Here is a 13,986-nt window from a genome sequence, read left to right as displayed (position 1 = left end):
TCTCCCAACATACTCACATTGTAACCCTAAAATATCAATGCAAAAGTGATGTTAATGATGTTATTTAATGATATAATGGCAGACACTGGGACAGAACAGATATTAATAACCTCAGTTTCTGAATAGAAAGCATGGATTAGGGAATAAGAGAACAATTATTGTCATATACATCATTCCCTATGTCTACACACACATGGCCTGTAAAATTGACAATACCTGATGCCTTATAGGTTTCTCTATTGCTTTATTTCCCCTGCTAACAGTGCTGGTAGTAAGGCCTGAGATTTCTGCTACTCTCCCTAGCCTGTCCACTAGAGCAGCTTTGTGACCCAAACCCTTCTCAGGTCACTCAGATAACCTTGTTTTTCAGACAATAGTGTTCTCCACCAAGAAAAAGATCTTTGGAGACTTTTTCAAAGATTATATTTTCAAAGTGTTTTTGCACTTTTTAAGTCATGACTTTGTGTAGTTTTCATTTCATCATGAAAATTCTTTGAATAGACTTATTATGTTCTCTAAGACTATGTTACTTGTCTAATATCAAGCTCAGTACCATGTCAAACTGGAGGCTTAATCAATATTATGTCGTGTTGCTGATGTTACTTGTAAGTCATGTCAGCCCCTGGCCTCCTTGCCCTCTATCCCCTTTCTTGGCACCAGCTGACCTCTGTCAAAGACACTGCTTGTGCACATCTCTTCAGTTTACACAGAACAACAGTCAATGGAGCCATTCTGTTCCCTTCAGAATGGCCAGGCATCACCAAGATTCCAGATGCGAATTTCCCTAATAGGCTTTGCTCTACCTCAAGGCGACTGTGCACTCCCTTGGGGCCAGAACATAAATTATGGGTACTTAGTATAGACTTACTGGGCCCATGTACTATATATGACATTATCTTATATTTGGATACCTTCCCTCATTAGTTGTAATAAATAAAAGTCATGACTTTGAGACCAGTCAAGAGCACAGAAAGCCAGAAGGCACATTGTGTCTTTCTTTTATTTAAAAACCCAATGACCCTAAACCATCCAATGAACCCCTATTACAGCAGCTCTGATGGACACAAACATTTTCCTTCTTTGATGTTCAAATATGAAAGTAAGGCTCAGTGTTTGTTCACAATAAATATATCTACTGAGTTCAATGATCTGCAAAGCCTCCTCCTCAAGAGTGTAAACGTGTTCATAAAGATTGTACGAGGAACATCTAATTTTACCCATTTATTTTCAGGACAATAAATGAAATTAAAGTAAATAACTAAAGAGGTTGGTTAGATGCAGAGGAATTTGGCTTCAAGGTCTATGACACGGGGACTATGTTTCCCCCCCTCTGACACAATGCCCATGACAGGCACTTCTGCTCTCCAGACTGAAGTCACAGTGCACCATAGCAAACACAGCTGAAGGGAGAACCCTTAAAGATCCGCTGGGGCTGCAAAAGGTTCTCTTTCTGTCCCAACTCCAGGCTGGCCCTGTGGATGATGGTGGTGGATCAGTCCCTGAGCCTTGGCAATAAACCTTCTGGCCCCATTCGCTGTGCAGTCATTGTAAATGACACAAGGCACGGTGACTGGGATGGAAGAGGCATCTCTAGGCTGAGGGTGCCCCCAGCACTGGGGAAGGTGTGGGTTCAAAACACCAGCCTTAGCATTTGGGTTTTGAGACAACATAATCTTGCTTCAGTGACACTTGCTTCAAACATCTGGTAATAGAGTCCTACTGAAATCCATTCTTTTCAGTGAGGGATTGCCGCCATGGCCAGTGAGGTGAGTGACTCCTGTGTCCTCTATCCTACTCATTCTCCAGTGGGGAGTGACATTATTCAGAAGATGTTACCCAGAGATATTTGTCAATTGCCTCATTGGCTAGAGGGCAGCGTAATTGGAACTGTGCCTGTTGGATCTATGGAAGGTACCCCTTTAACCAATGGCTAAGACTAGCTGTGAGAGAGTATCGAGTTCTCAGGGAAGAACTGAAGTCTGCTTGATGCAACCAAACAGCAATACAGTTTCACTAATTACATTGCCACACAGTCTAAGAGCACAATAATCAGAGGCTTTCTGTGAGTTTCTTCTGAAATAATGATTGCTTTTGTGAGGGGTAGAGGGCAGAAAGCTAAGTATAGATGACAGCAAATTAGAAGGAGCCAAGAATTTGTCCACTTAAAGTGGTTTTTAGATTAAAGAACTGTTTTTATGAGATGTTCTAGAAAGGGTCTTATTTTTAAGACAGACATTTAAAAGCAAAGGATAATTAGTTACTACTAATGACCATCACTTAAAATAATGACATGGATTCTGTAGAGACTGGACTTTCAGAGACAAAGTGGCAAAAAGAGAAGAACAGAGTACTCTGAACTGGCAGAAATTTACTTGCTTTGTCTTTTAGCTTATGAATACTTTTTCAGTTACTGGAATATGGAACTTAAATCTAACAAATTCTCTAAAAGATTAAATGATTTCTTCAAAAAGAAATGTTTGTGATGCCAAATATAATGCAAAGACATAATCATTTTATAGTCTTTTCATCTCATTATACATTGTCTTTTCATCTCTTTCCATCTGATGCCAGATATAATGCAAAAACATGATCATTATAAATTGTCTTTTTATCCCTTATATTACCTTCTGCCATTAGAAGTAAAATCAGGGTACAAATGAAATGAGAAAAGATTCAGTAACAAAAACATTTGTGCACATCGAGTTGATTTCTTTGGACTTGAATACATGGCAACACATGTTGGCCAGTTTATATAGAAAATCTGTGCCATGTGTATGAATAAAACAGAGACAAGATTAGATATAAATGGTGGAAAATAAAATTTTGATATTACAGCAGCCTATTCAATAAGAACAAAGGCAGTTCTTTAAACATAGGCTATTATGTATGCAATTAAGGAGTAGAGACAGAAACATAACAGACAACTAAAAATGATAACTGTCATCTTTAGAAATGAATATGAGCAAAGATCAAAATTTGAGCCTATTTGTTATTACATCCATATCCTAAAATGACGAAATTTGCTAAAATGGAAAATCCAGGAGTGTGTGGAAGGTTTTCTTCTTTTAGATAATGCAGAATGCCCTGAGGGTCCTCTTGGTTCTCCAGCTCACAACCTCAAAAGACAGTGACTGCAGGGCTTGACTGGAGCCAAGAGGGATGGGTATTTAAAACACGAGGCATATCTGAAATGCCTTGGATGTCCAAACACAAAGAAAGAAAACAACTGCCCATGTACAATAAGAATTTCACTTGTTAAGGGATGAATGACTGAGGTGTCTAAAAGAGACCAACTTACATTAATAAGTTCAACCTCCCAGATTTTTTTCAACAGGTCCATCGACGTGTAGCCGTTTATTAGAAAGGCTTTGGTGTAGTCACCCAGTTCAATGGAGTCCAGCCACTCTGCAACAGAGGTGGGATGGTAGCCGTCATGGCCAATGGGTCTCATCTGGAATTAAGAAAGGGGAGTTAGGGTTAATCTATCCTGTATACTCTGTGTTCCAAAACCAGAACATGTCTTGCCACTTGGAAATTTATCTGATATGAAGCAAGAGATCTTTCTGGATAGGGAAATGAGGAAAACCAAAATACTTCATGCATACCCTGAATGCATTGATAATCTTCACACTGAATCAGATTTCAAAAATGCACCCCCAATTTTCCAACATAGCTGCTCTGTCAACTCCATCTCTGAAAAAACGAAATGTGTCGAACTTCTGTTACAGACATTATCGGCATTCTGTTGGATGGAATATAAAAAGATGCCAGTCAAGCAGCATGAAATTCAATGCTGAAGGCAGAAGGAGCTATACTCCCAAAATGTAGATGATAATTTTCATATGCACAACATCAAAGCATGTGAAAATACTGCATAACTTGACTCAAACAACCAAAGGAATGTATCCTTATACAAGACATGTACAGTAGGTAGTGCAAATATGCTGGGGAACATACTGCCGTGTCAAGCCAGTAAAGAAAGGCTTTTTAGTGTTTGAAGACCACGTGTTCTATTGTACATGGAATGCACCGTATGTTAGACAGGAGTAGAGAATTGCTGGGCTGGCAGATAGGTTCTTATTTTTTTTGTCAGCTATGTACAGATCTATATTTTTTAAATTTTGGGAGAACAAAGAAGTGTGACAGCAACATAACATTTCTGAGTTTACATTGGAGTGTGACATTTATCTGAGCAAGAGAAACTTCAGGGTTTGGAATTTCGTATGAATTATTTCAGTCGAAATAATCCATACAAAATTTAGTTGAAATTCTAGGTGAATTCGCGGTTCTCGGTTTCGAAGGAACTCATGTCCAGACTTGTGCTGCTTTGCATGCGACACTACCTATCTAATTCTATCTGATACTTCGGGGATTAAGGACAGTCTGTACCTCATCCCCTGATGCGATCCTTCAGTGGAATTCATGACGAGAAGAGCAAAACAGGGCAAAATACAAAATAGATTTTCCTCTTCCTTCAGATTCAAGGAGATAAATATTAATGGAAATCTATAGGCCTTTGATCTGTGAGCAGAGAAAAGATTAGCCTGGGTGTCAGGGATTCAGGCTTTAATATTAAACATGTTAGACTTTCTGTCACTTGGCGGTGTTCTCATTTTTAGGATTCTCCCTTACTCCTTTATTTTAAAGTTACTTTTTCTCTTTTCCTCCTCCTCATTGTTTCACTTCCTGATCTATTTTCCACGTTGAGGTTGAAATGTCCTGTATTTTAAAGTTACAGTGTAATTCATTATTTGCGTGAGAGTCTGAACTGCCTCAGACCTTTGTACATCACTTTTACAGTGACTAACCCATTTGAGCTACTCCTTAAATGTTTGCTCATGTAATACTCAGCTCAGTGTTTATTACACAGTAGCTACAAATTACAGGACAACTCAGGGTTTGCAAATGCAGTTGAGTGGCATTTCCAAATTACCAGATGTCATGCATGTGTAACACTGGAGACTAGGTCCCAAAGCAGAGGCTAGAGGTGTGAAGTACCTTCACATTCTTTAGAGAGTTACAAAAATATCAGGCTAAGTGTATTCTCCAGGATTTATCAAGAGGTGGTTGAACCACATACTAACTTGAACAATCACCCCAGTCCCAGAAACTCCTTGGCTGTCCCAGCTGATACAAGAAATAACTGGAGAAATGGAAAGGAGGGAGGGAAACTCATTGGAGTGGAAATGAACACCTTGGCAGGGAGGTCTTGCTGTTAGCCATTCAAAAAAAACCCAATCACCCCAGCAGTGGATACTGGGGACAAACTTAGGGAGTTCTGATGAATCCAGTTCAGGCAGAGTCAGATGTGTGCAGGTTGGTTCACACAGGTCACCCCAAGTGACACATCAGTCTTTGAGAGAGCAATCTCTGTCCACCTGCTGTACAGAGATTGTTGATGGTCTGTGAGCCAAAGAACAGTGGCAGGGATGCCCGCCAGAGCTCTGCAAAGCAAACTGAAGGAAATGTAGATGTGTTTGCCTGTCTCCCAATCCTTCCTTCTTGCCCAGTGCCAGGGAATTTAGAATAAAAAAGAGAGAGAGGTGCCAGGTCCCCAGGGAAAGCCTAAATTTGGTGGTGGGGAGAGGGGTGGCCAAAGAAAATAAAACTAGAGGCTTTGATGGGTTGGCACTGAATTTTTAATCTTTTATATAACTGGAAGTTATTGGTTATGTTTGCAATAATGCAAAAGTTAATAATGTGAGAATCAATTGAGTTTAGTGGAAGGCAGGATTAGAGAAAAAATCCCATTAGTATCTCAATGAATGCAGATGGCTCCGTCTTCTGGTTATTCCTGAGGCAAGTTCTCGAAGCTCATCGTTAAAGAGGTGAGAGAGAGTGAACTGTTTGCTGGGGTTGTGAGAGATGGGCAGGCAGAGAGCAAGAGTGAAGACCCTGGGAAGGGGTACATCGCTGTCTGCAGGGGCAGCGGCCCTCTACACACTCATTCAGAAGTATGGAGTCAGTACCTATTCTGACGCATGTTGTGGAAATAGTAGGGAACAAAACAGTTATAGTCTTTCCTTCATGAAGATTATAACTCTTGATTTAAAAAAATATATGAACAGATGACCAATAAATTATACAGGCTCTGCATACCTGCAGAGAGGAAACCATTAGAGCCATATGAAGTTCCAAAATTAACTCGACACGTATTCAATGATATGCAGAATGGTTACTGTGCCGCACAATTTCTTTCAAAGCAATTCTCCCATCTGTTCCTTCATTTCTGTTCCTACTGTCACTACCCTGTTTAGGTTCTCATTAGCATTTACAAAAACTAATGCCATAGCCTCCACTCGGCCTCCCACCTTCGGTTCAGCCTGCATCTTGCTGCTCCATCGAGTCTTCCAAAAATCCAGGCTCCTACATCAACCTTTGCACAAAACCCTATCATGGCTCCACCTTGGGAAAAGCCCAAATGTCTTCTAGCATTCTAGAACAGTGGTAATCAGGTACAAACTTATCTTTTCATCCTAAGCTCACACTACATGCCTAATACATATGATTAGACACGTGTATGTCTAAACAGTATGCTAACTTGCTAGCTGTTCCATGAACATGAACTGTGCAAGACACATTCATATCTTTGCTAAGTTCATTTTCCATACTTGGAATCCTTTTGTCTCTACTTCTGGAATGTTTCTGCAAGACTGCCTTCCCTTCTCGTGCTCTCAGACACAAATTCCCAATCAGTTGTAGGCTCTTAGATGTCCTATAGCTATCACGAACACTAGTCGAAAACAAGTTTATCTCCTTCAACTCACAAACTGACCCTCCCCCCATGTTTCCCATTTTGGTTAACAGGGACCGTCACACCACTGACCGTGTAGATGTGTGCAAGTCCCCTTACTTTCCTTTCTCTGTTTTACCGCCATGTCAGGTGAGGCCAACAAGTCTTACAGATTTGATCTCCAAAATGTCTCTCAATTCAGTTCTCCCCTTTCAAAGTGAACTTTGGATTCTGACAATGGTTTCTACCCCAAGTGTTGTAAGAATTATATGAAATATGAGGTCTGTCCAGAAAAGGTCTGGCTATTGTCAATATAATGACAATGGTCTGCACATAGTCGATGTAACTTGGCAGCCGAGGAGAGTGGACTGGAATGCGCATGCATGAACAGTGATGACTTGGCTATACTAGTCAGTGGGGGGTGGGAGACACTGTTGGGTGAACATGTATGCTGTGTGGCCATTGTACTCAAAATGACTGAACGAATAAAACAAAGAATCTACATCAAATTTCGTGTTAAGCTTGAACATTGCTCCTTGAAAAGTATTTGAATGATTCAGAAGGCCACAGCTTCGGGCGACTGATGATTGGCAACTTCATCAGGACAACATTCCGCTCATGCCTCACATCTTGTGCAGAGTTTTTTGGTGACATATCAAATCACATAGGTGACTCAACCTCCCTACATCCCAGATTTGGTGCCCTGTGACTTCTGGCTTTTCCCAAACTAAAATCACTTTTGAAAGAGAAAAGATTTAAGACCATCAATGAGATTCAGGAAAATTTGATGGGGCAGATGATGGTGATTGGGAGAACTGTGCGAGGTCCCAAGTGCCTACTTTGAAAGGGACTCAGGCATCATCGTACTATGTATAATGTTTCTTGTATCTTGCTTAATAAATGTGTGTATTTTTCATATTACATGGCTTCTGGACAGACCTCATAGAGTATGTATATTGCCTAGCAGAGTGCTTCGAATATAATAGGTCTGCAATAACTTCGCTCTTTTCTCTTTCCTCTGCCCTAAATTAGATTCATGCTTATTTTGAAATAATACTGAATCCTTTGGATGTCAATCTTTTCTCTTTTTATTAAAATATTTTATTTATTTATTTTTAGAGAGAGGAGAAGGGAGGGAGAAGGAGAAATATTGATGTGCGAGAGATACATCAATCAGCTGCCTCTCCCACGCCCCCAACTGGGGACCTGGCCTGCAACCCAGGCATGTGCTATAATTGGGAATTAAACCAGTGACCTTTTGGTTTGTAGGGCTGCACTCAGCCCACTAAGCCACACCAGCCAGGGATAGCTGCTAATCCTTTAAACTTCCAATCAAAACTCTTCTTTCTTCTCTCATTCCTTTCTCCTTGCCTTGTTCCCTTCCTTCTCCATCTTGTTTTAGAAAGAGTTCATTTCTATTCACCCCTTCATACTCCTCCTTCCCCAAGATAACAGTTATTTTTCAGAAATATAACATATCTAACCAGATCATTCAAGTAGACTGAATTGTTCTCATTTCTCTGCTTTCTCCCCATATTTGAGCTATGCCTCTGTGCTCTTTGCCAAGGTATCTGCATTGTATCCCACTGGAGGCTGCACTAAGTTTTCTGTCCCACTCATGTTGGCCATGTACTTGCTTGGTCAATGGAATATGTGGAAGTGTCAGTGTGGCAGTCATAGATGAGGCCTCTATGCTCCTTTGATCTACTCATCCTTTCGTATTCTTAGGCTCTACCATCGGAATAACAAGTGCTGAGTAGTTGCAGAACTGGTGGTCCTAGGGGAAAGATGAAGACTTGTGGGGCAAATCTAAATCTAATCCAAAGCTTGGCGTCTACCCTAGTTCAGTGATGGTCATGAACATCCCACTTAAATTAGCTGAACCACAGCTGACCCATTACGCACACAGACACATGCGCATGCACACACACATTGTAAACCACTGAAATTTTGATACGTGGGGAAAAACTGACTAATAGAGTCACTCCTTGTTTTAAAACCCGTGGTCAGGGTTCTCCAGAGAAGTGGAACCAATGGAATACACACACATACCCTCACACACATTTATACCAATGTAGTTATCTATGTGGATTTATTTTAAGCAATTTGCTCATATAGTTGTGGGGTCTGGCAAGTCTGAGCTTTGCAGGACAGGCAGGGAAAACTGACGTTGCAGCTCAAGCCTGAAGGCAGTCTGGAGGCAGAAATCTCTCTTCTTTAGAGGACCTTTGCTTTTCTCTTTTAAGGTCCCCACAATATAGAGGTTCAGCTGCTTTATTGGGGAAGAGTTTTCAGGGACAACTATAAAGGACATATGGACAAAACCAAAGTGGGGTGGAAGCAAGGGAGGGAGGTGGGGTGGGGGGTAAATGCAGACAACTGTAACTGAACAACAATAAAATAATTTAAAAAATGTTGATTCCATCTAAAAACCATCCTTCCATCCTTCATAGCAACATCTACACTAGTGTTCGGCCGAATATCTGTGTATTGTGTTTCGGTCAAGTTGACACATAAAATAATCCACTCCTTAGTTTATGAATCCCCTGGCAAGTGCATTTCCATGAGTTGGAGAAAGACTAGAGATGCTAAGCTTAGCTAACGACATCCTTCCCAAGCTATCTGTCATGTAGTAAACACCTAGGCATTGCATTCCTACTAACCCTAAATCAATTCTTTATTTGAATTGAAGATGATTGTTGGGGCATAATCCATTGCATATCTTCTATACCTCTATACCTTTGCTCACATGTTCCCTCTACTGGGAATGCTGTTTTCCCTGTCCTGCTGCTAAAATTCTATCCATTCTTGAAAGGTCTTGTTTAAACACTACCTTTTTTTTGTTGGTTTTTTTATCCTGTTTTATTTTTGTTTTTGTTTCCCCCCCCTGAAAAATCCGTGTGTTAGCTCTGGTGCTGTCTTGCCAATTGCATTTGAACATGTATTGTTGCATCTATGTTTTGGTTTTGTTTTACAACTGCAGGCATGGGGCCAATGATCTTAAAGTTCCTTCATAATTCCAAAATCTTATAATTCTATAACTGATAAATTGTCATTAAATTAGTGTCATATTTATCAATAAAGTTAAAAAAAGAAGCCTTCCCTAAGAGATAAAACTGTAAAAAAATGGCAAGATAGGACATTCAGTATAAGGATCAGATGGCATCCACAATCGTTTCATGAGTCTTCAGCACTATGGTTCCTCTTTCAAATCAGCACTAATGACACTCTCTTTCCAGCAGGAACATGAGGTAGGACAGGGTTAGGCAGAGGCAGCTCCAGGGCCCTTTCAGGCTGGCAGTGCTGCTGTGGACACAAATGGCAGTCAGGCGCTGTTGGTAATCTGAGAGGCAGGGGCGTGGTAGGCATTCATAAGGAGTTTACAAGAGGCAATCTGATTCCACTAGTTGAATCCCAATGTCTAGGAAAAACTTAAGCTGGGGTAATAGTGAAGGAAACTTCAGTCTCAGGAAAACAGGCATTGATATGTTTTACTAAACACCTTCTTTATTGCTCTTGGTGTTTTGTTGTTCTACCCAAGCATGCATTGACTCTCCCCCAAGGGCCTTTTGAAGCAAACCTGACCTCAGAGCAGTCATATTGTTAACATCAAGGATGATAGGGCAGGGACAGGTCTCTGACCCCTAACCCCAGACAGTGCTTGCAGCGTCCCGGGGTTTCCAGGGGGCCAGTTTTGGGCAGCCAAACAGCTCAGGCTCTGAGACTGCCAAATCTACTCCAACCAGTGCAACCCATATTTTAAGTGTTTTATTCAGGTAAGAAGAGAAAGAAAGGCTTCCTCTGCTTTAAAACAAAATGTTTGAAAATCACTAATCTAGAAGATTTTGCAAGATTACAACATTACTATACTTTTATGTTCTCTTAATTTCTTAGTTTTATTTGAAATAACTTGGGTGTCTCACATATGTATATACATATATGTACTGTGTCGTTATTTATCTCTACTTGAAGCCTGCTTTGTCTATTCAGACAAGGATAATACCTTACAAAATGAAGGAGCCATAGATGGAAGGCAGCAAATATTGGTAAAAGATACACAATAGAAAACTACTTGGCCATAAGAAAAGATGACGTACTGCCATTTGCAACGGCATGGATGAATCTTGAGCATACCATGCTAAGGGAAATAAGTCATATAGAAAAAGTCAAGAACCATACACCTGAACTCTTATGTGGGCAATAAAATGAAAAAACAAAACACAAATGAACAAACAAGCAAACCTACAAACAAAACTCACCAGCACAGAAAACAGTAGGATGGTTTACCAGAGGGAAAGGGGGTTGCAGGGAAGGGAGTAAGGGGTGGAGGGGGTCAAACATATGGTGACAAAAGGAGATTTGACTTTGAGGTAAACACACAGATGACGGATTATAGAATTGTACACTTAAAGCCTATATAATTTATTAACCAATGCCACCCCAGTAAATTCAATAAAAATTGGTAAAGGAAATAGAAAAGAGGGAAAGATGATATTGTATTACAATAAAGTTGGGTTTAAATAAAAATAGTTCTTAACACAAGTTATTAGTCCCAGGAGGCCAAAAAAGAAGTCATCAAGATGAGAAGGGCGGGAAATAGAGCTTCAAAGGGGCAAGGTCAGCAGTGAGCAGACGCTGCAGAGAGGGCTAACAAGACAAGGAAGGAGAGGTGTTCATGGGATCTAGCAAATTCCTTGCTAGGACTCACAGACAGGAGCCCAGAAGTGAGGTGGTGCTGGTTTTAGGTGTGAGTTAGGGATAGGGGAGGAGCAAGAGCACTCTGTTCATGAGTTCACATGGGAAGAAAAAGAGGAAGATGAAGATTTTAGAAGGTGCATGGTAAAGGCATGGAAAGGGGTGAGGCATAAGGAGTTAGGCTCGAGGAAGGTCAGAGATACAAAGGAATAAGAATCTAAGAGTGTAATGGAGATTAGGGCGGGGTGGAGGGATTTGGGGTTAGTAATCTTTCGGTGAAAAGTTGTAAGCATCTAGAAAGCTATGTGGCTTGGACTTGGTGACAGCTAGATTCTGGTATGGGACCTAGAGGTGATCCTCACGTAGGCAAGGACAGCCATCTATGTGGTGTGCCATTCCCTAGATACCAACACACAAACCTGCCGTGTATGTCAACCTGTACAATAGCCCTGGTGTACCAGGCTCAGTTACTTAAATTTGGTTACAAAGCTGCAACAAACTGTGGCTTCTCTTCCCCGACCTGAACGTACTTAAAAACTCCCAGACTCCCTGATATGACTTTTGTAATACAGATAGCTGATATTGTCGGGTACTTCCCTCTATTCCTGCTCCTTGTTCTAGCCTTTTCTGCTCTGTCCTGCTGCTACCCAAAGACTTGGACTAACAGCAGCCCTCAAAATAAACCAGGACAAGCGGTGCTAGCAGCCAGTGTGCTGCCAAGTCCAAATGCAGGTCTATCAAGTAGTGCAAGGATCAAATCACATACGGGCTTTGAGACCTGGGCTTAGACATCACTGTGCTATTTTAAGAGTGGCTCTTAAAAGACTGATTGAACATAAAAGAGAAAGGCAGATCCACTGAGCACGGGGCCCCAGAAAGAAGTCTATCCATCCCCATCTAGGTGCTGTCGCAGTGCAACTTTGCTGGGAGAGAAGTTTCTGCAAAACAGATAGGGCATCAGTAAGAACATCACCTAATAACCATATGAGACTTGGAAGATCTCAGAGTGTTTTCATGTGTATCATCCCACCAGGGAGAGGTTTTAGGTGATCTTTGGGAAAATGCCCTTTATGACATCTTGGCTCGTCCGTGTAATGATATTCTTTCTGTGGGAATTGAAAGGATTAATACACTGTGACTATTGTTGGCAAGCAAGGAATGATAAGGTGTTGGGTATCTACTGCAAGGGAGGGAGACAAGCAACATGTACAAATCTGTTCCTGGAAGCCCCTTTGTTTAGAATTAGACTGTAATGGATAGGATTGCTATCAAAGAATAGGGAGGAAATCTAAACCTCCCAAGGTAGGTGAATTGTGTTTGGCTGTCACTATGGATTTACAGTTGCAGAGATTGGTACCTTCTTCCCTTTTTCCCACGACCAACTGAGCCTCACTGACTTGGGTTTCCTGGTGAGTTCAGACAATGGCAAACTCCCAGCTTTAGGTAAAGGCAAGAACAGCAGAGAGGTGGTATTTGGATATTACTTGGCACTACATTTGGGAGGCATAAAGGGAAAGTAAAGTGCTTTGGACTGGGCTCTGTCCCATAATGCCCTGTGATTCCTATTTTACAAGTGAAAGAAACTATGAAGGTCTATCTCAGAGAGGACCTGAGGTATCCCTTATTTTTACAAGTCTTAGATCCTGGAGTAAACTGAAAGGAAAGCAATGGACCACAACCAGCACACAGATAAGAAATGTTGCAAACATTTCTTATCAACTTCTGGCAGCACAGAATAGTCAGGTAGTGAACAAAACAGAAGCACAAACCAGACTAATGTAGCCCGGAGGCATCAGGGGAAGGGAATGCCCTCTTTCCTCAAAGGTGCTGGGCTCATCACAAGTTAAAGAAGCGCAGCTACCAAGACAAGCAAGTTCTATAAGTCATAGCAAACAAAACAAAAACCAACAGCAACTCCAAAACAATCTCTTTCTTTGTGGCTCTGTGAGGAGACTGCTAGCCAGGCACTGGTCTCTCAGCTTCACCTGAGAATCTGATAGGTGAGATCTGCCAGGATGTGGATGAAAAGATACACAAACATGGCCCTTGGGGTTCAGTGGTTTTGTTGAATGCCTTTACTGTATTTTTCCCTGAAGCTTTTGGTAAAAGGGGTGCTTTTAAAAATTCAATAAAAGGACATGTGTTTTTGTTTTTTTTACCATGTTTTCATTTCTAAAATCCTTACTGCGATAATGCTGCCTCTAAAGCCCTTTGTTAAATATCACTATTTGTTTTGATTCATTTCCTTGTCTCAAAGCACTTTTATGAAACGGCCTCAGATGAAAGATGAGAGGGTTTATTGAGACTCGAATAAGGTGCTGAGCAGTGCTCGCAGTCATTCACATTTCTCAAGCTCCATCAGTGATGTGAACTATATTTAGAAAAAGACACGGGGTCTCTTTTTCCCTCTGACAGTACATGTTTTCTGATGCTCACGTAGTTATTCAGTGGTTAAACAGCACACTGTTTTGCTTTTAACATTTTAAGTGCTACTATTAATCAGGAAGAAGTTTTGCATGTTATTAGTCTCCACTAAAAGAAATCCTCAATCTTGCATC

The 13,986-nt window shown here is 41.0% G+C and overlaps 1 protein-coding gene across 7 annotated transcripts in view; it reads right to left on the bottom strand.

Moving 5' to 3' along the window:
- Positions 1–13,986, bottom strand: part of ANKS1B (ankyrin repeat and sterile alpha motif domain containing 1B) — an 830,526-nt gene that overhangs the window by 245,079 nt on the left and 571,461 nt on the right. For all 7 annotated transcript variants that reach the window (XM_037160668.2, XM_037160669.2, XM_037160670.2 and 4 more), the window contains one exon: positions 3,299–3,451. In XM_037160668.2, coding sequence (XP_037016563.1) covers positions 3,299–3,451 — 153 coding nt within the window. The remainder of the gene's footprint in view (positions 1–3,298; positions 3,452–13,986) is intronic.

Source organism: Artibeus jamaicensis, unplaced genomic scaffold (genome assembly GCF_021234435.1).
Source record: "Artibeus jamaicensis isolate MK-2021 breed Jamaican fruit bat unplaced genomic scaffold, CSHL_Jam_final contig_233, whole genome shotgun sequence".
Lineage (NCBI taxonomy): Eukaryota > Metazoa > Chordata > Mammalia > Chiroptera > Phyllostomidae > Artibeus > Artibeus jamaicensis.
Note: the sequence above shows the minus strand (reverse complement) of the source record. Positions and strands in the feature narration are given on the sequence as shown.